We start from the raw sequence: 27,815 nt of genomic DNA, 5'->3' as shown, positions 1-27,815 counted from the left end.
CTAATTTTCAAAAAGTGGTCCTCAATCATAAATCCTCAAATTTCCGTCCCATTTATTTTTCCCTCAAATCAACAATATAATAATTAAAATACTAAAAAAAAAACAATAAATTTTTATAATATCAAGATGTATCCAAGAACAGGTGGTAGTCTGGTGTACATTATTGACTCATTATTATCCAAATTAAATACTTAGCGATGGGCTTAATGGTCATATTAAGTTGCCTAAAAATAGTAAGATAAAAATATGAGAGTATATTTCGTAGAAACAGAGTGGACGGTTGGCGATGAACGGGATACGTGGAAAGTGAGAATACAGCCAAATTCAGATCAAAACCTGTGTATCTTATAATATTATTATGGTGAATTATGGCCAGCTCCAATCATGCCCACACCAAAGTCCAAATCATTAGCTTTGTAAAATCTTATCAAAACAGGCAACCCCTCCGACCTAACTTAATCTACACGTCTTTTTTCTCTTTCTTCCTTCGTCACGAAGGTTTTGTTTCTAGAAAGTAAAATGGCTTTTCAAATTTAATTAAAATTTATCACAAATTTATATATTTTTTAATTATTTAATCTTTATATATATAAAAAAAAAATAAGTTAAATAAATTTAGATAATTTTCTTCTATTTTTCATCTTTATTTTCTTTCTCAAATATTTTTCTTCAAATTTTCAAAGAAGTACATATGATCTGTAAATATTTTTAAAAATATTAAAATAAGTATTTTTAAAATTTGATAATTTAAAAAGGGCAAATGAAAATGATTTGTGTTGTAAAATCTTATAAAAAGAAAAAAAAAAAAAAAAAAGGCAAGTATTCCAACCTAACTTCATTTCAAAGTGGACTTCTTCACCACAAAAAATATTTTTAGAAAAAATTGAAATAAGTGTTTTTAAAAGACCTTTAGTAAATTGATTTGGATATTTTATCTAATGGAAAATATATTTTAAGTTGTTTTATTTTATGGGAAATATTATGTTATATTTATATTTGGTTTATAAAAAAATAAAAATGAAAAGAAAAATATATTGTATTTTAATATTTAGTATTCTTTTTGAATAAAAATTACATTATAACAATATTTGTTATTAAAAATAAGTATAGCATGTTGTTATAATTGATAATTTAGTAAGTAATTTTTAATTTTTTTAACAATATTCATGATTTAATTATATAAAAAATTAAATTAAATACATATATTAAAAAATAATGGATTAATTTATTTTATATCAACATAGGATATAATATAAAAGATAATAAGTAATAACCTATTTTTATCCCAACCTAATATAAAATAATATCTATTATTTAAGACAAAATAATAAAATATGATAAGTAAATAAATAATTTAACTTATCTCACCACTATCAAATAAGTTATTTAAAGTAAAATATAAAATATAATAAATAATAAAAATAATTTAACCTATTTTATTATAATTAAGACTATGTTTAATAATAATTATAAAAATTGTTTCTCATCTTTTTAATATTTTAAAAATAAAAAGTTTAAAAATAATTTTCCAAACATTCTAAATGTGGTATAACATACATTATTTTATAAAATATAAAATTTAATAAACAATTAAATAATTTAACTTATTTCGTAATAATCAAATATAAAATAAAATATATCATGGACAATCCAAAAGAGGTTGTTTTTCTAAAACTAAGGTGGTGTTTGTTTTTTCACTTAATTTTAAATAGAACTTTAATGCTTAATAGTGTTAGATATTAGATTATTTGTTTTTATAGTATTTTATTTCTATTAAATATTAAAAAGTAAAAAAAATTAATATATTATTTTTTTTATTTAGAAAAAACTATATATTTTATCTTTTTTTATTTTGTAAAAAATTTATAATAAGTCATGAAAAAGTAAAAAAATAAACAACTTAAATTTTAAAATTAAATTACTTTCGATAAAAAGCAAAAAAAAATAAACGGTACCTAAATTTAAAATATTTATTTAAAATTCAATACGCTACACGCTTATTTTTAGAAATTAGTTTCATTCCGCAATGTGGAAAAAGTACAAACCACAGGGGTATTGGGCATAGTAAAGGAGAAAAGAAAGGACTGAAATGCAAAAGAGCGGAACATTCTCAAACGAACCGCGGCGTGGTTGGCGTAGAAAAAAGTGTCGTTGACCTGCGGACACCGCCGACGTGGCAATATTTTACTAATTAGCCCGTGTATAACATTTTTACTTTCTTATTCTATTAGTAAACAGACACGTGGACGCCAAGGTCTGTCACCAGTCTCACCAATAGTAAAAAATTAAATAAAAAACGTTACCAAACTATTGAACTACGGTTTCACCTTCATTTTCTTCACGCGCTTCGGGGTCAGCTATTTAATAACGATTGGACACCATTTTCTCGAGAAACATACAGCGCCGAAATCGCGGTGGGTAAACCCAGCCCGGATTCGGATTGAAAATCTCTTTTTGTGCCTTCAATACGAAGGGTCTAGACATTTTGATTGGAGAGAGGGGTGTTCGATCTCTGGATACCATGCCAGAGATCGAACGCGGCTCAGGGAGTGGGGCCGCTTCGGCTACCTCGTCGGAGAAGGCTTTGTTTGGGAAGTATGAGCTCGGCAGATTGCTGGGCTGTGGGGCGTTTGCGAAGGTGTATCATGCGAGGAATATCAGGACAGGGCAAAGTGTGGCCATTAAAGCAATATGTAAGAAGAAGATCGTTGGGAGCAACTTGATGGCGAATGTGAAACGGGAGATCTCTATCATGCGCCGGTTGCAGCACCCTCACATCGTGAAGCTGTATGAGGTGTTGGCGACCAAGACCAAGATCTATTGCGTGATGGAGTTCGTGAAAGGTGGGGAGCTGTTCGCGAAGGTCGCCAAGGGGCGGTTCAGCGAGGATCTGAGCCGTCGGTATTTCCAGCAGTTGATCTCCGCCGTCGGGTACTGCCATTCGCGGGGGGTGTTTCACCGGGATCTGAAACCGGAGAACCTCCTCGTTGACGAGAACGGGTGCTTGAAGGTTTCAGATTTCGGGCTCAGCGCCTTGACGGATCAGATTCGCCTCGACGGCCTCCTGCACACCTTGTGCGGCACTCCAGCTTACGTCGCGCCGGAGATTCTCACCAAGAAAGGCTACGATGGGGCGAAAGTGGATGTGTGGTCCTGCGGAGTCATCCTCTTCGTGTTGAACGCCGGTTACCTACCCTTCAACGATCCCAATCTCATGGCCATGTACAAGAAAATATACAAAGGCGAGTTCCGGTGCCCTAAATGGATGTCGCCGGACCTTAAACGTTTCCTTTCTCGCCTCCTCGACACCAACCCCAACACCAGGATCACCGTCGATGAAATCCTGCAGGACCCATGGTTCAGAAAAGGATACAAAGAGGTGAAGTTCCATGAAGAAGATTTCGGACTCAAATCCGAAAAAGAGGACCGAAGCCCCACGAACTTGAATGCCTTCGACATAATTTCGTTCTCGTCTGGTTTGAACTTGTCGGGTCTGTTCAATGACTCGTCCAAGTCGTCGCCGGATGACGACGAGCGATTTGTATCGGCCGAGCCCGTGGAGAAAATAATCGAGAAAATCGAGGAAATTGCCGAAGGTGAGAACCTGACGGTGAATTGGAAGAAGGAATGGGGAGTTGACCTGCAGGGACCAAATGGTAATTTCATAATCGGGGTTCAAATTGATCGATTAACCCATGATTTGGTCGTCGTGGAGGTTAGGAGGAGAGCCGGCGATGCAGCGGCCTACGCCGCCGCGTGGAAGGATAAGCTCCGGCCGGCGCTCGCCGGACTCATGTTCCAAGGACCGGAGACCCAAGTCGCCGGCGATTAAATGTTCTGGTTAGCGCTTTTTTTAGTCTTCAAAAAAAAAAAAAAACCACTGGGAAAAGCCAGCTAACTAAGGCCAGGGCATCATTGGGCTCTTCTCGTTTCCTTGTTTAACATATCATTAATAATAAAAATGTACGTAGAGCTGTGTAATATATATATATTTTTATATTTGTATTTGTAAATATACCAAAACTTAGCAAGTGAGAACAAAGAAATATTGGGGTTTTTCCCTTTTTGGACACCCCGATATCCAAATTAAATTCTCTTGTTTGGTTTGCCATTTTCATGTTTCCAGATTTTGTATCAAATAATCAATGGGTGCATAACCCATTCACCTTGTGCTGTACTGAATATGTGTGTATTTAGGATTATTTTATTTCGGTAAATATGTATTTTTGTATTTAAACCAGACCTAACTTATTAGGAAAGGTGGATGGGTGATTATAATTTGTAGGGTAATCCTGCTGGGCTTTTGGGTTAATGATAGGACTTATTAGTGGGAAATGATTAGACTTAGGAGTAGCTCAAATATGGGAATGATCTAGAAAGGATTTCATGGCCACACCATCGACTTTAGGGTGCTGTCAATCACCTCCGTTGAGGAACCCTTGTCCAAATTCTGAGTAGAATGAAAAATGGGATTTCTCCAATATTGGAATGATCTTATAACATGGATTTCTAGGTTTGGCACACCTCCAAACTACTCCATTAAAGACGAATTTCAAAAATTTTGACCCAAATCTAGGGCTTCTTTGTCCGAGAGAAAATAAAATAAAAAATAATGGATTAAATGAAATATAAAAAAAATAGATATTTTATATAAAAATAAAATAATTTTAAAAGATATAGGTTTAATTCATTTAATATTTTTCATGCTAAATTAAATATAAAACAAATTATTTTTTTGGAACCAAACATAATTTAAAAGAATTAAGAATTACCCCCATTTATTGTCTTCCTACTTTTCAAATTGAATATTTGGTTCAAACCTACCGACCTATATTTCAAATAGAACACCAACTTTGTTGAATATATCATTTTGTAACAATAAAAATAATAAATATGTCATACTCCTGATATGAGACAAAACTTCCTCAATCCCAATATATTTGAAGATCAAACCTGCCATGAAAAATGTGTTTCATGCCTCACCCATTCCCTCACTGCATGCCATTGACCCCATGTTTGATTTCAAAAAATTACTAGCACAAAAAAAAAAAAAAATTTAAAAAAATTCAAATCATGTGTGAAATTTAAATTCATTTTTTAAAATGTTTTTCTTATTACTTTCTAATTTTCTCTTTAATTTTATTTTTTTCCAACCAAACATATCATCCCCACACACCACCCACATCTTTGAAAGTTTATTCCCTTTATTGCATGCACACCCACAAAATCATACATTCATCTTTATCTTATGGTAAGTGATTAGTGGTTACATCATGATTGAAATTGGACCATCTTCATATTAATGCTTGAGAGGCTACTTGAAAAGAAGCCATAGAAAATGCTGCTTGATATCTCCATATGTGGTGTCTTAGGTTGGACATAGACTCTTCATCTTTGGTATATCGGTACTGATCCTTTGTAAGGATGGTGCGCCTATCTTTTGCGAGAGGATGTTGATGTATGGTAAGAGCACTTGGATCTTTCAAAGATGTATTTCATAGCACAAGAAAATTAGGGTCTGATAACGTTTTTGAAAATTATTTTTAACAAATAGTTTTATGATGTTTTTAAAATAAAAATATGTTTAACGTGTTTTTTATATTTTAATAATAAATTATACATGATACTTTTTTTTTTAAAATCATTTTTCATATTTGTCTTGTCATTTTTTAAAACATTTATAAAAAAATAATTGAAAACAAGTAAAATGTTTTTATAAAAAATATTCTTTTTTTTAAAAAAAATTGTTTCTATTTTTTAATTGTCAAATATTTTTTTTATTCTAAAAAATGTTAATAAATAGGCTCTTATTATTCTAAAAAAATAATAAACATTTAATTATTTTTGTATTTTTTAAATGAAAAAAATTTGAAATAATAGTAATCACTTTGTCTTCTTCCTCCCATAATAATTATAATCTCCTCTTTTGTCTCCTTCCAATCTCACCCATGACCCACCCACTTGCGTTCCCTCTCATTTCAATTTTTCCCTCCAAGTCTTCATTGGATAGACAAAAAATGAATAGGGAAAAGAGGTCATGCCGATAGTGATTTCTTATCTCCTTTTCTCGATTTGAAGTGAAAAAAAAAAAAAATGAATGAATGGAAGAAGAGAAAATAGAAAAAGGGGAGAACATGAAATGAAATTATTCGTCTGAGTAGATAGTGTAAATCTTCTATGAAATCAAATAGTTATTATCATATTGAAAATATATCATCAATTAAGAAACGACATATAAAAATGTTTTTAAAAATATAATTTTTGAGAATGATTTTTTAATATTTTTTAAAATAAAGATTTGTTTCAACGTATTTAACTTATTATTATTATTTTTTAAACATTTTTTTAAAATATATTTTATAATGATTTATTTTCAATTATTTTTTATTTTATCTCATTATTTTTTAATAATAATAAGATCCCTTTCAAAGAAGAACATTGGATTCTCGATCAATGGCCATTTACTAAATCAAGATAGGAGAAAAGAAGGAAGAAAAAAAGGGTTGGGCCAATCATTTGCTCTTGAAGAAGATCCCTTTCAAGAGAATATTTTTTTTTTTCTTTTGAAGTGATTGGACAAATGAAGTTAATAGTTCCACTTTTTGTGGGGATTGTGCAAAGCTTCCATCCAAATAATGTGTTTAAGCCTTTTATTTTTATTTTTATTTAATACCATCTACTATTCTTGTCACATGCACATAAAGTCATTCCGCACTTATCAAAGCTTTTTAGTTGATTTTAAAATTTTATTTTTTAAAGAATTTGTTTGGTGATTTTTTAAAAATAAATTTGTTGCTTTGATGAACAATAAGTTGAAAAAAAATTGAGGTTTAAAACGGAATTTTGTTCCTAAAATCAATATAAAACCATGTTAAAAATTGTTCTAAAATTTGTTTGGAAATGGTTATTTTTCATAACTAAAAACAATGTTCATGTTGGACAAATTTTATTAAAAATAGTTTTGTTGAGAATTTGTTTTGAAAATTAGTTGGTTTTAAGAACAAACTTGAGCCGTTTTAAGGCCATTTTTACCGTGTTTCAAAAAACATCAGAAAACATTAAAAAATACTTTGAAAACTTGTTGTATATACGCATTAGTGTGCAATATTTTTATAAAAAAAATTATCCATAAAATTATTTTTCATATTTGAATTTGTTAATTCAATGGTTTTTCTAATCGAGTTTTAATGATCATAAAACAATGTTAAAGTTCTCAATGGTTCAAATCAAATTAATTTTTTTAGGTTAACTTATGAAAATTTAAAGAAAGCTCAAGCAATCATGCAAAAAGATCAATTAAGTAAAGATTTGGGATGCCATGAAGATTTGAAGTGACTTAGGACTTATTGTAAGGATGTTACTTGTTGGTGCACTTGGATCAAAGCCTTTTCATGCGCTTAAAGTTTTAAAATCATCCATCTTTGAACTTAAAGAGATGAAAATTCATAAAAAAGTTAGATGATTTCTTGTTTTCTATTAAAATATTGCATCGTATTTTTTTTTTCTGAACTTGTCTTAAAAGATTTGAAGAAATTGAACTTAAATTGTTGGAGGATCCAGATCTCAAATCAGGTTTTTTGAGCACTTTACGGTACTATCAATTGAGTTGACTCAAATGATCAAGGTGCACTTTGTAGGCTCTCTTCTATATGGTAGCATATGCTCAATTGGTTGAGACAGACTAGAGCAATCAAATCGCTTGCTCAACTAGTTGAGAGTTTGAATCTTAACAAGTACTTGCTAGTGCATGAAATGCCCAATGGCTAGTGACTTGATCAAATTTGTTGCTCAATCGGTCAAGCTTTCTTTAAGAGTTTTGGGATTTTTGAACTAGGAACCTATAAATTGAAGTGTTTTAGAGTATTTTATGAAGATACGAACTGCATTCAGTTGAAAAAACCTCCCTTTGTTCCCATTGAAAGTTTTCAATTCAAAAACTTGCAAATTCTCTTTGTACTTTCAAGTCTTTCATAGTTTTTCTTGTTTTACTTAAATTACTCCCTGGACTAGAGTTTATGAATTCACTTTCATGTACTCATTATAAGAGATGTTATTCAAGTAGATTGGTTACTTAAACCTTGGAATCTAAGTGAAGGTATTGAAGGTCTATGGTTTAAATTTTGAAGATAGTGAAACCTTTACTTGATTAGGAGTTTGAAGAAAGTAGATGTAAGTAAATTGTCGAACCATTATAAAAAAGTTTACAAATTTTTTCTCAATCTCTTATTATTGTTTTTTATTTACTCGTTTCATCTTTATATCTTGCTTGCAATGAATTATTTTCAAAAAAATTCTAACACCCAATTCACCCCCCCGTGATTATCTAAATTGAATTATCTTATTTTCATAGAGTTTTCAAATAAAATTTTGTTTCTTAAAACAATTGAAAATTAATTTTAAGAACGGTACTAAAAAAACCATTCTTAAAAACAATTTTCAATTATTTTTTAAAAACAAGCTTCTAATCGATAATTCAAACATCAAAAATATTTTTTTTAGCCTATTCTTTTGAAGGTACTATATACTTGGGTACATGCACATGTTTTCAAAGTATTTTTTATATGTCAATTGTTTCTCAAAATATTATATAAAAAATACCTAAAATTACCTCAAATTTATTTTTAAAAGTATTTATTCTAATTATCAAAAAACCCAAAGGGAAACCTAAATCAAAAGTAAGAAAGGTTGATAGGAGTTGTTTTTCAATTGTTTCCAAAAATTGTTCTAAGTCATTTTCAGGAATAAAATTTTATTTGGAAGCTCGTATATAAAAAATACATTTCTTAACTTATTTTTCATATAAATATGATGTATTTATGTACGATACAAAAGTTTTTGACTAATTTTGTATATTTCCTATTGCTTCTCATAACTGGCTAAAAAATTATTTGAAAACAAATCAATTTTGTTACTAAATTTCTCTATTTTCTGAACGAATTTTCAAAAAACTGGTTTTAGTACAAAAGAAAAAAAAAAAATGTCAAAAGTGTTTTTTGATTTAGAAAACATTTTTTTTTTCTTTCAGAAAAGTGTTTCAAAATCGGTTTCAAAACAAGCCCACTTCGGATCAAGTCAGGCCCATTTTGGTTAAGGGCCCATAGGTTCTCATTCCGAGAGTCGAACAGCTTTGTATCAGTTGTGAGTAGCGCAGAGAGCAGAGAGCTGCAAACGAGAGGAAGAGTTGGCGTTAGAGAATGGAGGAGTCAAAGCATTTTCTCTAAAAAAAACAAAAAGGTGTTCTAATCATTACCCATTTCTAGGGTTTTTTTTTTTTTCCTTTTATTATTATTATTGTTGTTGTTTTTTGTAGTTAGCATTTCCCTCTATATCCTCTATTTGGTCGCTGGGAAAATGGAGGGTTTGAACGGAAAACGAAAATTTTGAGTCTTATGTTGTGTGTTTTACGTTTTGTCAGGTGTAGAAAACTCTGCCCTGCTTGGGCGAGTAGCTATAGCTGGTGAAATTGGTTGGAGCTTTTTTGGGTTTTCTCCGGGTTTGGACAGGGGAAAGATCTTAGCTTTTCATCTCTTTTCTTTCCTCCAACTTTTTCTCATCAACCAAACAGAGGATTGTTTCTAAATGGAAATGCGTTTCTTCTTGGGTCTTCATTAACGAGTTTTGATTTTTGTTCTTGTATATGGGTTTTATTCATTCATTGTACGTTGGGTTCTGAGGTTTATGACTTATTGGGTCTTGAATATTTCAGCTATTTCTTTTTGGGTTTGTGATTCTGGAACCGTACTGAAGAATGTCTGCAGAAACAGGCTCAAGGGATAAGATCAATAAGAAACTCAAGCTTGCTATTAAAAGATCAAAGAATTCCAAGGATGATGTTAAAACCCTAGATAGTAGGAGAAAGGTTTTTCAAGGAAATAAAGAGGTTCAAAGGACTTCTAGTGCTGGGAGATTTAGCAAGAGAGTGAATGGTGGTAAGGAGAGGCACCAGGTGGAGATTGATGATAAGAATAGGTTTAAATCGGTGAATTCTGACCGGAAAAGAAAGAGAATATATGCTGACCAAGATACAGGCGTCAATGAGGGAACATTCCACAAAAATGTAGGGATACCTAATGGGAAGACTTTATCCTGGGAGAAACGAAAAGGAACCATGGAAGGAAGAGCCAATGCTGGTGGGCTATCTAATAGGAAAAGATCTTTGAAAGGAGGAAGAAGCTCGGGTGAAGATGAGTCTGATGACAACAAAAGTAGCTCTAAATCTGTTCGCCCGGTTAGGCTTAGAAGCAAAGTGGAGGATGCTACAGTTGAATCTAAGCGTCCTTCTCGCAGACCTAAGGACACTAAGGTAAGTGCAAAATTATCCAATGGTAAATTGAGAATCAAGGCAAAGACTGTTGATAAAATGGAATCTCTTAAACTAGATGGGCATGGAGATGGTTCACTGAAGAAACATGCCAAAAGCAAATCTAACCCAAGTACACACTTGTATCGGGGTCAAAACAAACACCCAGATGTATCTCTTGTGAAGCCAACTAAGAGAACAGTTAAAGATAAAAAAAGCTTGGATGACAATTCTGTTGCAGCAGACAATCGACCAAAGAAAAAAAAGCGAGTAATTCGGATAGATCCATACGATATCACGAATAAGCGGCTAGATGATGGCATAGTTACTAATGGTCAGTTGTTTCATCAATTGTCTTTATTTATTATTATTTCATCAATTGTTTTTATTTATTATTATTTTTATCTTTTTTTTTTTACACATTTTCTTTGCAGAGAGTATCAAGGAGAAGGACGAAGATTTGGAGAAGAATATTACAATGTCAAAAAATGCACAGTTCCGCGCAATACAACCTAGCCCCTCTATCCTTGCGTTCGTGGAAGATAATGTAATTTAACTTAGGAAGCACTTTTGGCATTTGATTTACATATTATCTGTTCACATCATTCCCCTCACCATCATTGTTATTATTGTCATTGGTATCATTACTATTATAATTTAAATTTTCTTTCCCTGTTGTATGATTCTCATTCATCAGTAATCTTATTCATAGCTGTTGGGTCGTAGACGATTGATTGAGTTACGAAGGTCGGGCTACAACACTGAGCTTTCTGCTCCTTTGGATAATATCCCCTTTTCTACAAGTTCAGAAAGAGAGCGGATTGAAGAATCTGTAAGTTTATATTCATGTTGGGAAGCATGTTATGTTTTATTAGTGTTGAATATTTCTTTCTCAATATAAGTCTACCAATTTATTTATTGAGAAACTAAAATTTGTTGGATGCTTATAATAGGTGACCAGTGATTATCACAAGAAAGCATAAGATATTCTGTAAATTCTACTCTTGAGCTCAATAGTCCCTACCCTTGAGGGTGCCTTTGAATTGTAATTATCATTATAAAGTTCCTATCCATAGTGGGAGACAACACACTCGTTCATTGTGTCATTATATGAACTTGTTTGCTAATTTAATTCTCAATTTACAATCAGTGAACGTGGAAAGAGATAGAACTAGCAATACCATCAAGGTCAGACCCATGGTAGTATTCTAATGGACTGGGAACTGTCTTCTGGTTCTCACCTATTGAGTCATGTTTGCATAAAATGTTTTCATAAGATGAATTTTAGCCATGTAATTCTCCCTTCATGGTCCCCTAACTAAAAAATATAACTGGAATAAAAAATGGACGTATAAACATGCTATCTTCAGCATTGAACATACACAATTTCATATTTACTAAGAACCGCTGGCTCTTCTGTTGTTTATTTATAACTAATACTGGTGCTAACTGTCTTACACAGATATTTAGGAATAAATTGACATTTTTTGCTGCTGCAAATGTTTCTTCTTCATTTCCTCCCCCTGACCTTCCAGAGATTGCATTTGCTGGTATGGATTTCAATGATTACTCTTGGTCATTTGCATCATTAATTTTGTTCAATTCTTCTTCTTTGTCTACTTCTGTTTTTGTTTTGCTTTCCATTTTGTCCTTCTGTTTTGGTTTACTGTTTATGACTCCATCATAAATACTGCTCAATACATGGCCTAGGCAAATCCTTTTCTTCAATTTGGACAATTTGACGACATTAAAAAGCTTTAGTATACTAGTTAGTCTTTTTTGTACAAGAATTGTTAGGAAGTGGGGTCTTCTTTGTGGGTACTGCAGATCCCTCACAGTGTTGGACAATTATCATATATCTCCCCAGTAGATCGTGTTATGCTGTCTGCTTGCTCATTTATTAGATTCTGCAGGCTCAACTCTAGTGTTTTTTGTATCCATGAGTTTTTTAATAGCTTAATGCTTTTTGAGAAATGAGAAAATGGTGGAAAGTTGTTGAACTTAATTTGCCCTGTCAGGAAGGTCAAATGTTGGGAAATCATCAATGCTAAATGCACTTACCAGACAATGGGGCGTTGTGCGAACGTCAGACAAGCCTGGGCTTACTCAGGTTCAATAACTTTCCTAAAGTTGTACCTTCTGGATCTTGTGAGATTTGCATGGTAACCACTAATGATTCATCTGCAGACCATTAATTTCTTCAAGCTTGGATCTAAGCTCTCTTTAGTTGATTTGCCTGGATATGGCTTTGCTTATGCCAAAGAGGAAGTTAAAGATTCTTGGGAGGAGCTTGTGAGTATGCAGATAGGACCCAGCCTTTTGTTGTTCGGTTGCATTTTTTATCTGTTTCGAAATAAACGGCTACAATATTGTGGCATTTAGAAGGAGGCAGCATATGACCTTGTTGTCTTCTTTTATGGATCACTAATTATCAATTCAAACTGTCATACATAATCTGCTATATGGGCCATAATTCAAAGATGTTATCTATTATTGATTGTTGACTTGACAATTGAGGTATAAAGTCTCTTCAAAGAGGCAACCAACCTGGTTAAAGCATGAATTGAAATCTACTTTCTTCTTTGTATACTCTGACACTATATCAGAACTTATTTATTTATGGCACAAAATTTATTTGCAGACGAGTACATGATTATGTCATGCTTTAACAGTATTAAGAAAATTTGTTCAGAAGTACATAAAACTTTTCATAATTCAATCCAACATAACATAAGAAACTTGATGTTCTGTGACTTCTGTCACATAATGCAAAAGAACGCCTTTTCTTTAGTGGAAGTTGGTTAGCAAAGATGTGCAAATTTTATACTAGGATGTACAATAGTCATATGTATAAATTTGAAGAGTTAAAACATATATAATGCTTGCCATTAATTTGTTCATTTGTTACAAAGAAGGCAGAATGATCATCATTTTGTTTCTTGAAAGGCAGGACAAAGATCTTTTGTTCTATTTTGTTTGTTAAAAAAACAAACGAATCAGGAAAACAAGCAGCCAACTGATTTGCTTGTTGGGATGGCACACAAGCAAAATTAATTCTCAGATTCTGCCATGTTCATCTATCCCCTACTTTCTGTGCACTTTCAGCAAGTGACTATGTGCGTTACTTGCTATCTGCTTTGTTGGTCGGCCCTGCACAAAAATAATTTGATCAATATATCTTATTGTTAATATGGAGGGTAAAGACCATCACGAATATGAATGTAAGAAAATGAGAGAGAGTGAGCGAGAGAGCGATTGCGAAGAGAGAGAAAATAGAGCGGAGAATCGGAGGAGACGGAAGGAGTGTAGCATCGGAGTGGAGTTGAAGGTGTTTGAGATCAAAGTAGAGGAGAGAAATGGAAGACCTCAAGCTATTATTGTGGAAAGAAAGAGAGGGATCTCTTCCTGGGTACGGTTGGGACCAGCGAGCCTAGGGATTTTCTTGGAAAGTTTGAACTAGTGCATTAAAGAAGAGAAAGCTGAAAAATGGAAAAGGGGCTGGAAGGAAAATGAGAGATCTCACTCCCTGGTGCGAGATGTGAATAGGGCGGGGTGTTTTCTCCGGTTAGGTGTTGTGGATCTGGAGATGAAGAGGTACAGTATCTTCATCCTGAAAGGCAGAGGAGAAAGGAGGGGCTGGTTCTCTATGGCGGAGATGTTACGAAATATGAGAGTAGTCACTGGTAGGAAGGAAAGCAAGCAGGAAGGGATGGCCCCGGTGAAACCTATTTTGGAAAGGTCTTATGCGGAAGTGGTGAAGATGTCGAGGAGTAGAGGCAGAAACTTAGTCAGGGTGGAGGTAAAAGGGGAGGAAATTAGCAAAAATTTGAGTAAATTGGAACACTGCCTTGTTGGATGCTGGAACCCTAGCTCAGCAAGAGGAGAGGATTTGGAAAAATTGAGGATTTTAATGGCAAAAATTTGGGGGCTGAAAGGTAAACTAGGATTGGCAAGGATGGAAAAGGGCAGGTGCTGTTGGACTTTGAATCTTTGGTCGAAGCTAAACGAGTCTTCATTTCTGCGAAGAGATTGCTTGGAGGGATTCAATTGCGCTTGGAGAGATGGGGCCCTAAGACTGGGTGTTTGGATGAAGGTGAGAAAAGAAGTGAGGCTTGGGTGAAAATTGTAGGGTTACCAAGCTCCTTATGGGACCCGATCATTTTGAGGAGGGTGGGGGAGGAGTGTGGCGGTTTCCTAGCATTCGATCCCTAGACGGAGAAATTGGAGGAGCTACAGTGGGCCCGTATTTTGGTGAAGACAAACGGCGAAGAACTACCAAGTGTGCTGGAGATCGGGATCGAAGAGGTCTATTACTCCCTTTTTCTCTGGTGGGAGATTAGATCGTCTCTGAGAAAGGTCTCGCTTGACAGTCGAGGGAAGACTTGTCGATCAAGAGGCGAGGTTGGGGGTGATGATATTGCACGCGTTGGCCCATGCGCGGTGGAAGACGTGAGGCTCGTTAGGTTCTGCAATAGTCAGCAGATGTGATGGGTGGGCAGGTGAGTGGATTGGGGCGTAAAGAGGACCGAAGTGGGAGCCAAGTTGGGTTGGTGGCCGTCGTCTTCCAAGGATGCATGGTGGGCTGGCGAAGAGGAGAATACTTCGTCTCTTGGGTTAGTTGGCTTGGAAGGGGATCCAATCGTAGGCCCTTCCCAAATCCACCTAGTGGACATAGCCCAATCTAATAAGGCCCGCCCCTCGGACTGGAGCAACTCAGAATCTGAGTTTCTTAATCTTTGGGGGACGGAAGTTATGAGGAAGCAGCAAGTAGAAGATCAACAAAAAGCGACAGATCATGCCTTAGTTGAAGAAGCTATGAGGTATGGGAATGTTTTGGCTTCTTGGGGAAAAAGGGATTCTGGGTCCTCTCCTTCTCTTTCTTTTTCTTTTGGTCGGACTCCGGTGGGGGAGTATTACGACCATTTTGGGGCAACAAGGGAGGAAGTTCAGGGAGAGAGCCCGTTGCGTATGATTACTGTAGATGGGATTACAGAGGATGCAACCACTGCCTGTTGAGATCTGATTGAGGTAAATATTGGCAGCAATAAGGAAAGAGGAATGGAGTGTTTCTTAGCTCATTCCGAGCCACAAGAAGTTAGGGGTTGGGAGGAGAATAGATGGGAGGAAAGCAGTCTGACAAGATTTAGTCACTTTCTGGGTTTCTCGACAGAGGGGTTGTTGGAAAATGATATTCTAGATTTTTTGGTCAAAATTAGAAAAAGAAGGGAGAGAATTCATAGTAAAGGTTTATTGGAGAAATCAAAATTTGAAAGGGAGTTAAAGAGACTAGAGTGCTCAATTAACTATGAGGGAGGGAAAAAACATAAATGCCCCTTGCAGGGCAGAGAGTGTCAGCTTTCAGAAGTCCAATGAAACTCAAATTGTTGAGTTGGAATGTGCGTGGAGCAAATGACAGCTCCAAAAGGAAAATAATAAAGGCTTTTATAAGAAACCAGAAGGTGGACTTATTGTGTATTCAGGAGACAAAAATTCAATCAATGACCGAGGGTGTGGTGAAGAGCTTGGGAACTGGGAGATTTTTATATTGGAAGGCTTTGGATGCTTCTGGCTTAGCGGGAGGAATCTTGAATTGTTGGGACAAAAGGACTTTGGAAATTCTGGATTTGGAGGTGGGCCAATTTTCAATCTCTTGTAGATTCAGGAATGTGGAAAATGGGTTTGTTTGGGTGTTCACGGGAGTTTATGGTCCGTTCACTAGAGAAGAAAGGGATTGCTTGTGGGAAGAGTTAGGGGCAATTAGAGGAATTTGGGAAGAACCCTGGTGTTTAGGGGGTGACTTCAATATCATTTTATTTCAAAGGGAAAGGAGCAGGCAAGGGAGGTTAACAACAACGATGAGGAGATTTGCTCAGATAATTGATGAATTAAGGCTAGTTGATGTACCTTTGCAAGGGGGTTTGTTCACTTGGAGCGGGGGTCAAAATAATCAGTCTTGGGCTAGACTGGACAGATTTCTCGTGACTCCAAATTGGCTTGATCAGTTTAGTGGAGTCCTTTAGAGAAGGCTGCCTAGGCCTATCTCTGATCACTTCCCTATTTTGCTAGAGGGTGGTGGTTTAAGAAGAGGACCCTCCCCTTTTAAATTTGAAAATATGTGGTTTAAAGTAGAAGGATTTAAAGATCTTCTACGAAGCTGGTGGTAGAGGATTGTTGTAAGAGGCAGTGCCAGCTTTAGGTTGGATGCTAAGTTGAAGGAGCTTAAACAAAACATTAAGTCTTGGAATAAGGATGTTTTTGGGAGGCTGGAATGCAATAAAATTTCAGCTCTTCAACAAGTGGAGTTTTGGGACATGGTGAAAAGCGAGAGAAATCTGTCAGAGGAGGAAACAGAGTTAAAAAAGGAAGCAAAGGAAAATTATAAAAAGTGGGTCTTATTGGAAGTTCATTGGAGACAGCTTTCAAGGGAATTATGGTTAAGGGAAGGGGATAGGAACACAAGTTTTTTCCATCGTACGGAAATTGCCCATCGTAGAAATAACTCCTTGGATAAAATTAAGATAAATGGCGTGTGACTGACAGATGAGCAAGATGTGAGGGAAGGGGTAGCTAACGCCTATCATCAGATGCTATCAGAAAATTCAGATTGGAAAGCTGATATTGAGGGGCTGCAGTTAGATCACCTAAGTCTTCAAGAAGCTGAGAATTTGGAGATTCCCTTCTCTAAGGATGAAGTCTACTATGCTTTGATGGAAATGAATGGCAATAAAGACCCAGACCCGGATGGGTTCACAGTGGCTTTTTGGCAAAACTGTTGGGACTTTGTAAGGGAGGAAATCATGGAAATGTTTAAGGATTTTCAAAGCTCTTTTCTCAAGAGCTTTAATACCACGTTTCTGGTACTAATCCCTAAGAAAGGAGGAGCTGAGGACCTTGGGGATTTTAGACTTATAAGCTTGCTAGGGGGGTTGTATAAATTGTTGGCTAAGGTGTTAGCTAATAGGCTTAAGAAAGTGATAGGAAAAATAGTTTCCACAGATCAGAATCCTTTTGTGATGGGTAGCCAGATCTTGGATGCCTCTGTAATAGCAAACGAGGTGAATGATTCCTGGAAGAAAAGAAAAGAGAAAGGGCTAATATGTAAACTAGATATCGAAAAAGCTTATGACAACATCAACTGGCAGTTTTTAATGAAGGTTATGCAAAAAATGGGGTTTGAGGCAAAGTGGATGGGATGGATGTGGAAATGCATCTGTACAACTAAATTTTCCGTCTTGGTAAATGGGGTGTCGGTAGGTTTCTTTTCGAATACCAAGGGGCTGCGTCAAGGAGACCCTTTATCTCCTTATCTCTTTGTTATGGGAATGGAAGTGCTGAGTGCTCTCATTAGGAGGGATGTTGAAGGGGGCTTTCTTTCAGGGTGCAGAATCCGGGGAAGAAGAAGGACGGAATTGAATATTTCTCACCTGTTTTTTGCTGATGATACAGTTGTTTTTTGTGAGGCAAAGAAAGAGCATCTAACTCACTTGAGCTGGACCTTATTTTGGTTTGAAGCTGCGCCAGGTTTAATGATCAATTTGGCCAAAAGTGAAATCATTCCAGTTGGTGAGGTGGAAGAGGTTGATGTTTTGGCAATGGAGTTAGGGTGCAGGGTGGGGTCTTTGCCCTTATCTTACTTGGGATTGCCTTTAGGGGCCCCTAACAAGTCTCTTTTTATGTGGGATGGGGTGGAAGAGAGAGTGAGAAGGAGACTAGCGCTTTGGAAACGTCAATATATTTCCAAAGGCTGGAGAATCACTCTCATAAAGAGTACGATGGCTAGTATGCCCATATATCAAATGTCTCTTTTTCGAATGCCCAAGGTAGTAGCAAGAAGATTAGAAAAATTACAAAGAGATTTCCTTTGGGGAGGGGGAAATTTGGAGAGGAAAGCCCCACTTAGTTAATTGGGAGGTGGGGAAATTTGTGTGGATAAGGAGAAGGGTGGGCTAGGCTTAAGGAAGCTAGCTCTTTTGAATAAGACCTTGCTTGGCAAATGGATATGGAGATTTGCATGTGCCAAGGAAAATCTTTGGAAGAAGGTGATTTCGGTAAAGTATGGGTAAGAGGGTCTGGGTTGGAGGACAAATGAGGCTAATGAGACGTTTGGTGTAGGGGTTTGGAAGGAGATTTTGAAGGAAACAGATTGGTGTTGGGAAAATATAGTGTTCACGATGGGTAATGGCATTAAAATCAGATTTTGGACTGATCATTGGTGCGACCTTGCAACACTGTCCCAAAGTTTTCCCCAATAATTTGCTATGGCTGTCCATAGGAATGCTACGGTGGCGGAAGTTTGGGACCAGAATTTTGGTCAGGGAGGATGGACTCTAAGATTCTTTAGAGCTTTTAGTGATTGGGAGTTGGATTTGGTAGGAAATTTGCTTAATGTCTTGAGGGGAAACATGCTAACTTTGGAGGATGATTTAGTTTCTTGGAAGGGTGGAAGAAATGGGCAGTTTGGTGTTAAGGAAGCATACAGTTTGCCGATTACACCCAATGACACCTCCTTCCCGAAGAATTGCATTTGAGGGGATAGGGTCCCAACCAAAGTTGCTTTTTTTGCTTGGGAGGCTACGTGGGGGAAGGTTCTTACCCTATATAGACTCCAAAAAAGAGGGTGACAATTCCCTAATCATTGCTTTTTGTGTGGTTGTGAAGAAGAAACTGTAAATCATATTCTTATACACTGTATAGTGGTCAGAGTTCTTTGAGAAATCGTCTTTGTTTTGTTTGGCATTTAGTGGGCCTTCCCAGAAACTGTAAAGGAGGTGTTAATTAGTTGGAGGGGCCCTTTTGTAGGGAAAAAAAGGAAAAAAATTTGGAAATCCATTCCGTTGTGCATTTTTTGGACGGTTTGGAAGGAGAGGAATAGGTTAGCTTTTAGGAGGGGGGGGGGGGGGGGGGGGGGGGTTCTTTAGCAATTCAGAAACTCAAAAATTCTTTTGTATGTAATTTGTGGAGTTGGGTTAGATTGTATATTGATGAGGAGTCGTTTTCTCTTATTGGCTTTTTGGAGTGGTTAGCTTCCACTTAAGGGCTGGTGAGGTCTTTTGGTTTCTTAGCTTGTTTTTTGAGGTTTTAGTTACCTTGTATACCCCTTGTATGCTTTGTGGCTGTTTGCCTTTTGTTAATATATTCCCTGCTTATCAAAAAAATATATATATATCTTATTGTTATATTTGCCAAATTTGTTTAAATGATTTTCAATTTCGAAGGTTAAAGAGTATGTCTCCACAAGAATTGGCCTGAAGCGAGTATGCCTTCTTATTGACACAAAATGGGGTATGAAGCCTAGGGATCATGAGCTCATTGATTTGATGGAAAGGTATGCAAATAGGTGAATATGGATTGTGATTTCATTTCCCATTTAGGGATATCAGTCACCCACATAGTTGCACTGAGAAATATGCACAGGGGAATTTTGGCCATGCAGCATTACAAAAATTTTGCTTTTTTTTGTTTTTGTTTCTTTTTTTTTTTCAAAACATTTGAAAGCACCTACATAATGATGATAGTGAGTTCATTGCATTGATTTGAGGTTGCTATGTCAAAATTTTTTGTAGGGGTGTTACAATAAACCATTCTTGTTACATATGCATCATTTGGAGAAAAATCTTTTTTAAGAAATGGAATAATCAGCAAATGCTGCCAGAAACTGTATGAGAGGATCAATCATTTATGGGAAAGAATCTCATATTTACTATACTATGGGTGTTTAGGCTTATGCTTGCTGGCACATCTTGTATTAAAGATTTTCATGCTTGTCGGGGCTGAAAATTGGAAATTTTTAATTTTATTGGTGCTATTTTTCTTTTTTCTTTTTTAATTATATGGGTTGAATTCTTTTTGTTATTGGTGTTGTTGTTGTTCATTTTTTGTCCCATGCTTTTTTGGTAATAAGATCATGGTTTAAGAAACCAGAATATAATATATATTGTCAAAATATTGTGTGAATGACCGAATACCTTGGCCTTGAGTTTTGTATATTATATATAGACTTTACAAGAATGCTTTACATGGAAAGCAAATAAAAGTAAATAAATTCCAGCATGATTCTAGCCCTATACATGTAAACTATAATCTGTCAAATAATGTATACTAACTGTATAGAATAATAAATGGAGAAATAAGGAAACAATTGTGGGCTAAAATAAGGAAAGAAGGGTGGGCTAAATTAAGGAAAGAAGTGTGGACAGCAAGTGTGGGCTAAAATAAGGAAGGAAGTGTGGACAGCAAAGCTGTCCTTTGACAACCCCCCTCAAATTGATGCAGGTTGATCAACAAGCATCAATTTGCTACTTAGCAAGCAATGTTGATGACGAGGGAGAGCCTTGGTGAAGATATCAACAATTTGTAAGTCAGTGGAAATATGTGGAAGAGTGATAACACGAGCTTCAAAGGCTTCACGGATAGAGTGACAGTCCATTTCAATATGCTTTGTGCGCTCATGATAGACAGGATTGGCCGTGATCTGAATAGCGCTTGTATTATCGGCATGTAGAGGTGTAGGATCGGTCTCAGAAAAATCTAACTCCGCAAGCAAACCTCGAAGCCAAATGATTTCAGAACAAGCAAGAGATATCGCCCGGTACTCAGATTCCGTAGATGACTTAGAGACTCTGTCTTGTTTCTTACTTTTCCAAGATATCAATGCATCACCTAAGAACACACACCAACCAGTGATGGAGCGGTGGGTATCCGCACAACTAGCCCAATCAACATCACTATAAGCAGCAAGGCAAGTAGAATTGCCTGCAAGGAAGAACAAGCCACGAGTAGAAGTGCCTTGAACATAGCGTATGATCCTACGGACAGCAGCCAAATGAAGATGACGAGGAGTCTGAAGGAACTGGCTGACTTGCTATACAGCAAAAGAAATGTCTGGTCTAGTAATGGTGAGATAAACAAGGCTACCCACCAACTTCCTGTATAAACTGGGATCAGCAAGTAAGTCGCCCTCCTCTTTGTGAAGCTTCACATTTAATTCCATGGGAGTATCAACAGAAGTAGCCCCTTGTAGACCAGCTGTAGCCACCAAGTCACTCGCATACTTTTGTTGATAGAGGGAAATACCATAGGGACTATGATGCACCTCAAGACCAAGAAAATATGTGAGACCCAAGATCTTTCATATGAAAGGACTCGGAGAGATGAGTTTTGAGCTGACCAAGTAAAGCAGAATTGGAACCAGTGATCACAATATCATCAACATAAACCAAAAGAACAACAATACCCATGTCTAATTTCCGAAGAAACAAGGAAAGTGTCATACTTGCTCTGCCTGAATGAAAATTGTAATAAAGTGGTGCGGAATTTATCAAACCAGGCCCTCGGAGCTTGTTTGAGACCATAAAGAGAGCAACGGAGCTTACACACATGTGAAGTCGGAGAGGGAAACAATCCCGGAGATGGCTTCATATAAATACACTCTTTAAGATCCCCATGAAGAAAAACATTTTTTACATCCATCTGATGTAGTGGCCAATCACTGGAAGCAGCAAGAGCTAGAATCGTACGAACAGTAGTCATTTTAGCCACAGGAGCAAAGGTCTCTTCATAATTGACACCATATTCCTGATTATTCCCAAGTGCAATAGGCCGAGCTTTGTAACGATCCAAACTTCCATCAGATCGGACCTTGACTGAGTAAACCCATTTGCAACCCAGAGGAACAATAGTGGGAGGACAGGGCTCAATGTCCCAAGTGTGATTGGCCTCTAGAGTGACAATTTCTTCCTGCATAGCTTGTCACCAACAATCATGCTTAGCAGCATGTGAGTAGCATGTGGGAATATCAAATTTGGACAATGCAGCAGTAAGGGCTGAAATAGAATTATGAGAACTGGAAGAGGGAAATCCATACCTATTCGGAGGTACAAACACTCGAGAAGAGCGACGTACTAAAGGTGCTGCAACTGACTGAATCTGGAGCGTGGTAGGATCAGATATCGGGTGAGCCACCGAAAGAAACTGTGGGCGGGAGCGTCTCGTATACACAATACCTGGTTGAAAGCGAGAACTGACTGGATGAAGATCTGAGAATTGTTGCTCAAAGGAGAGAAGGACCACAGTAGAAGAGGATGACACAGTAGAAGAGGATACAGGAAAGAAATGTTGATTTTCAAAGAAAATAACATTCCTAGAAATACGTGTAGGATGTAATATAGGATCATAGCAAACAAATCCCTTTTGACACATTATATCCCAAGAAAGCACATCGAACAGATTGAGTAGATAATTTATGTCGCTCATGAGGAGGTAAATGAACAAAGCATACACAACCAAAAATACGAAGGTGATCATAACTAGGTTACTTAGCAAATAAGCGGAAATAGGGAGACTCCATATGTAGGACTTGAGAAGGTAAACGATTAATCAAGTGAGTAGCAGTTTTTAGAGCCTCTACCCAAAACATGGATGGAACAGAAGATTCTAACAAGAGAGTACGTACCACATCTAAAAGATGACGATTTTTGCGTTCGGCAACTCCATTTTGTTGAGGAGTAGATGGACATGAACGTTGATGAATAATACCCTTAGAAGCCAAGAATGCTTGAAACTCAGTAGACAAATACTCACCACCGGAATCTGTGCGTAATGTCTTAATAGAAGTAGAAAATTGATTGTCAACATACGCTAAAATCTCAGTGAAAGTATGAATGACTTCAGATTTAGAGCGAAGAAAGTAGACCCAAGTAAATCTGCTATGATCATCAATGAAAGTCACATAATATTTAAATTTCTCATGTGAACTAACCGGGGAAGGTCCCCAAACATCACTATGGATAAGATTAAAGCAGTGAGATGCTCTACTTGCATGCAAAGGGAAGTGAAGAGTTTTACTTTTACCAAGTTTGCAAGAATCACACTCAAGAGATAAAAAATAACGATCCTTATTACCTGGTAAATCAGAGTTCAATACATGAGATAAGATCTGAGTATTGGGATGGCCTAAACGACGATGCCACACCATACTAAGATCTGAAACATTATTACAAGCAAAAGACTTAATAGAAGAAGGTGGAGAAAAATCTGGAACAGGTAAAAATAGTGGAAACAAGCGCCCCACTTTAGGTCCCTTCGTGATCGGCTTCCCCGTTACCTGGTCCTGCACAACACAACCATTACCAGAAAAATTAACAGCACAATTGTTATCAACTAATTGGCCAAAAGAAATAAGATTTGTGGAAAGCTGAGGAGCAAGAAACACATCAGTGAACTTAGAAGAGGCATCGTTGATAGCAGCTATGGACAAAGAGCTGCCATTGGCAGTCTGAATGGAAGATTGACCAGTGTAGGGCCGAACATGACACAAAGCGGTGGGATTATTAGTCATGTGATTAGAGGCCCCCGAGTCCACGTACCAGAGTTTAGTAGAATTGTTACCTTGAAACCCCATTGCTAATAATGCTGAAATTAACATCCATTGCACCATTTTTGGGGTGCAGTAATCTGGTGCAGGAGGTGTAGGAATAGAGCACGCAGTTGAAGAAGAGTTGTGTGCTGCAAAAGTTGCTACAGGAGGGACAATAACCGAAGTCTGAAATGCTTGGGCCTGATGATTCTGGGGGCGAATACGACATTCTTTGATAATGTGACCCTTCTTCTTGCAATAAGAACAAAACTTCTTAGGGCAAGTGGCAGCAATATGCCCATATTTCTTGCAGCAAAAACACTGCAAGTTTTTAGAATGCATAGGTGGTCTGCGTCCTTGGGCAACATAAGCTATAGTTGCCGTCCCGGAACTGCCATGAGATTGCTCCAAAATAGCTTGAGTACTAAGGCGTTGCTCTTCGCGAAGTAACTCACCAAAACAAATATCAAGAGAGGGAACAGGAGATCTATTCAGTAAAGAGGAGCAGACAGATTCATATTCCGGACGTAGTTTCATAAGAAACTGATCACGTCGGGTAGTGGTGTGAATAGTCTGAATAGTTGAGAGAGCGGCAATAGGAATATCCGTTGTAACCAAATCAGCATATTCATGCCAAAGAGTCAGAAATGCCGAGTAGTAATCCTGGATGGAAAGACTACCATGTTGAAACATGACAATCGCATGTTCTAATTGAAAGCGACGAGCATCGTTATCTTGATGATAAACTTTCTTCAAATAAGCCCACATAGATTGAGCGGAGCGATGGGGCCGCAAGTGGGTGACAATATGAGGCTCCATTGAACCAAGAAGCCAAGACATGATGCATGCATTAAGCACAGCCCATGAAGGAGAAGACCCAACATCTTGAGATTTGTCAAAAGTGGATGGTTTTTCAACATCCGTGCCATCAATATGACCCCAAAGGTCTTTTCCCTTGAGAAAAAGTTCAAACTGAAATGCCCAGGTAAAATAATTTGTGCCTGTAAACTTAACACACAGAGGTGCGGAATCCATAGAAAATAAATAGAACCCGAGACAAAAGAATGGACCAAAAAAATCCCAGAAGAAAACTGACCCATGACAGCCACATAAATACTGAGAAAAATGGTTGTGGTTGGGTGCAACACGGATCAATACAGACTTGACCGAAAGACACGAGAGGCACCTCCGAAACCGAAAAGACAGAAAAGAATTTGAGGGAAGAAAAATTAGCAACCTTGCTCTGATACCATATCAAAATATTGTGTGAATGACCGAATACCTTGGCCTTGAGTTTTGTATATTATATATAAACTTTACAAGAATGCTTTACATGGAAAGCAAATAAAAACAAATAAATTCCAGCATGATTCTAGCCCTATACATGTAAACTATAATCTGTCAAATAATGTATGCTAACTGTACAGAATAATAATGGAGAAATAAGGAAACAATTGTGGGCTAAAATAAGGAAAGAAGGGTGGACTAAATTAAGGAAAGAAGTGTGGACAGCAAGTGTGGGCTAAAATAAGGAAGGAAGTGTGGACAACAAAGAAAGAAAAGTCGAACTTGCATGAGATAACATTAATGAATTGCATGTAGGACAGACCTTTCATGGCAACAGTTTTTATCTTCAGACTTATCAAAAAAAAAAAAAACCAGTTTTTTATCTAGAGTGTTGGATTAATGAATGATGATTGCTTCGTCTGTAACACTGCAAACAATTATCACATTAATAGCACATTTAATTTCCTTCATGCTGAGTAAAGTTTTATTTTACAGAGCTCAAACTAAATACCAGATTTTGTTAACCAAGACCGATTTGGTGTTCCCAATTGATGTAGCACGACGTGCGATGCAAATTGAAGAGGTCAATGTTCTGAGAAATAATTACTTCTTTTAATTTTTATATACACATCTCTCCTGTTAGACTAAAACAATTCCATCTTAATTTTGCAGAGCCTCAAGGCAAATAAGTCTATAGTTCAACCTTTGGTATGAAGGAACAAATTTATTTGATTAATTTGATTCATATTGTAAAAACCAATCTCAGCACTTAGAACTCTATTTTTTAATTTCAGATGATGGTGAGCTCGAAATCTGGAGCTGGTATCCCAAGTTTAAGAACAGTACTTGGCAAGATTGGTCGGTTCGCCAAACACTAAGATGGTAGGTTACTGACTTTTTGTTTCTCAGGAACTTGTTATCTATCCCTTACGACATGTCAACTGTGGTATGGTGACATAGGTAAATGGTAATATCTTGGCATAGTGGAGTAAAAGAAAATTGTTCACTTCTGAACTAGAATGCAATTCTGACCTGAACCTTTGAACACAATTGCTCTAAATGGATTTGGCTTCTGCAACCTATAGGCCTATACGCTGTAGCCAGCCCAATTATGCTCTGATACATATTTTTATTACCTTTGAATATTTTGACGTACTTTCAGAAGTTGATGGTTTGGGTGGTTTTCAATGAGCCTCAGCTTGACTCATCCCCCTCCTTGCTCATAACCATGCCATGCTGAGAGCTTAAAATACACTGAAATTTGTTATACCCCAGAGTCCCCTGTAACCTGCCTTTTATTTCACAACTCATCTGGTGGCCTGGCTGTCCAATTCTACCAGCAGGACGATATTTGCTGAATGGTGAAACACATATGATAACTAACATTCATTAAATTCGAGTTTCTTGACATTTTCTTTTTCCTCTTATATCTCTACGACACAGATTAAGATCTCTGCTTTACCAGGCAAAGAATTCTCAGGATCATTTCTCAAATCTGTGTGCTTTACCAGGAGTTTTTGGAAATTTACAGAGGTAGCTTTGTTTCCTTTGCAGCTGCTGCCCTGGACTTGGCCGAGTTTGAGGATGCCCAGAAGGTGCAAGCGTCTCTGATCTTCCAAGTGAAAAGCCCAGCAGAAATGCCTTGGAAACACATGGTAGGTGGTGACTGTTTTTTGAGTTGTTCCATTATGTATCACTGGTTGGGTGTATACATCAAAAGAACTAGCCAACAAAGGGAGTTCACATTGATTGCAGAAGTTGGTTTTTATTTGTCCAATAATTTCTTGCTTCCTGATTTTGGATTTCAATCCTCAGTTTTTATCTCAGGAGTCAACTCCAAGAAAGGAAAAATTTACGGTAACGTTTTAATCCAGGCTGCTCTCAAGTGTAAGCTGAAATCTGCGCTATTGAATGAAAGTATAAACATATAGGATGGGGTCTAAACAAATGAAACTATGATATAAAAGATTGATATTAAGGTATAAAGCAATGGGATATGGGATTGGGTCTAGGATTGTTGGGTACACGTGACATAACTTGATATATATGATTGAAAAGATAACCCATTTGGTTGCATGGTGAGACCCGTGTAGAAAGTGCTATGCATGGATGTGGTAGGCGCAGCCCTGGAAAAATATTATCTAGAATCTTAAGATATTCTGCTTATGACATGGGTGTCATTACTTAGATGATGGTCGGCTTTCACAGTGATGGTGGCCAAGTACATGCGCGCCATGGTGGACAAGTGCATGCGCACCATGGTGGACCATCTTCATCTAGAGCACTGGTATCTTATAAGCAATATATCTAAGGTAACCTTTTTTATTTGAATTTGTTTTAAATCACGTTTTGAAGATTTGAACTTTATCGAAATTAAAAATTCTGGTTTTTAAATGTGCACTAAAGTCATGGTTGTTTGATGGTGCGTTTCATAAGGTTTAGAGAAATATTTAAAAAAAAAATTAAAAATCATTGATAATGTTTTTTTTTTTGTTTATTATTATTATTATTATTTTTAAAGAATTAAGTGTTTAACAAAACTTAAAAAGTATTTTAAAAATTATTTGTAGTGCTATTTGGATGTGCATTTGATAGATAATTATTTTCAAAAACATTTGTAGATAAAAATGTTGTTGCATTTGGTAGATAGAGTAGAATATGATATGTATATCTTAGATTTTATATCTTATTTGATAGGAAATTCATGTCTTAGAATATGATTTTGATTAAAATATTATATCCTGAGGTGATTCTAGGAAATGTTTTTGATTTTTCGAAAACTTGAAAATTTTTACTTTTCAAGTATTAGAAATGCTATAAAATTTTTTGAAAATCACTTTAAATCCATTTGATATGATATTTTTATCTTATTTT

The 27,815-nt window shown here is 36.4% G+C and overlaps 2 protein-coding genes across 5 annotated transcripts; both read left to right on the top strand.

Moving 5' to 3' along the window:
- The first annotated feature begins 2,391 nt into the window (after nucleotides 1-2,391).
- Nucleotides 2,392-4,182, top strand: CIPK10 (CBL-interacting protein kinase 10). The gene is given in 1 exon segment (NM_001281285.2): nucleotides 2,392-4,182. A coding segment is annotated over 1 exon segment (1,311 nt). The 5' UTR covers nucleotides 2,392-2,521; the 3' UTR covers nucleotides 3,833-4,182.
- Nucleotides 4,183-9,111: 4,929 nt separating this feature from the next.
- Nucleotides 9,112-26,812, top strand: LOC100255308 (uncharacterized). 4 transcript variants are annotated; one of them, XM_059737531.1, is made up of 12 exons: nucleotides 9,112-9,234; nucleotides 9,707-10,634; nucleotides 10,735-10,847; nucleotides 11,013-11,132; nucleotides 11,763-11,850; nucleotides 12,319-12,410; nucleotides 12,488-12,592; nucleotides 19,516-19,625; nucleotides 25,437-25,524; nucleotides 25,614-25,649; nucleotides 25,736-25,823; nucleotides 26,496-26,812. In XM_059737531.1, exons 2-11 carry the CDS (start codon nucleotides 9,749-9,751, stop codon nucleotides 25,817-25,819), a joined length of 1,722 nt encoding a protein of 573 aa, XP_059593514.1. In that variant the 5' UTR covers nucleotides 9,112-9,234; nucleotides 9,707-9,748; the 3' UTR covers nucleotides 25,820-25,823; nucleotides 26,496-26,812. The 4 variants fall into 4 exon arrangements, with proteins under 4 accessions (XP_059593514.1, XP_059593512.1, XP_059593513.1 ...); XM_059737529.1 differs by having other exon boundaries at nucleotides 9,127-9,234; nucleotides 9,416-10,634; XM_059737530.1 differs by having other exon boundaries at nucleotides 9,128-9,261; nucleotides 9,416-10,634.
- The last annotated feature ends 1,003 nt before the right edge of the window (nucleotides 26,813-27,815 follow it).

The sequence above is a fragment of the Vitis vinifera genome, chromosome 6 (assembly GCF_030704535.1).
Source record: "Vitis vinifera cultivar Pinot Noir 40024 chromosome 6, ASM3070453v1".
NCBI classification, from domain to species: domain Eukaryota; kingdom Viridiplantae; phylum Streptophyta; class Magnoliopsida; order Vitales; family Vitaceae; genus Vitis; species Vitis vinifera.
Note: the sequence above shows the minus strand (reverse complement) of the source record. Positions and strands in the feature narration are given on the sequence as shown.

Bases quoted from the DNA above. Each gene is read 5' to 3' on its own strand.
- LOC100255308 (XM_059737531.1), top strand. From the start codon at position 9,749: ATGTCTGCAGAAACAGGCTCAAGGGATAAGATCAATAAGAAACTCAAG. The intron at 10,635-10,734 runs GTCAGTTGTTTC...TTTTCTTTGCAG, and splicing joins TGATGGCATAGTTACTAATG to AGAGTATCAAGGAGAAGGAC. The intron at 12,411-12,487 runs GTTCAATAACTT...ATTCATCTGCAG, and splicing joins ACAAGCCTGGGCTTACTCAG to ACCATTAATTTCTTCAAGCT.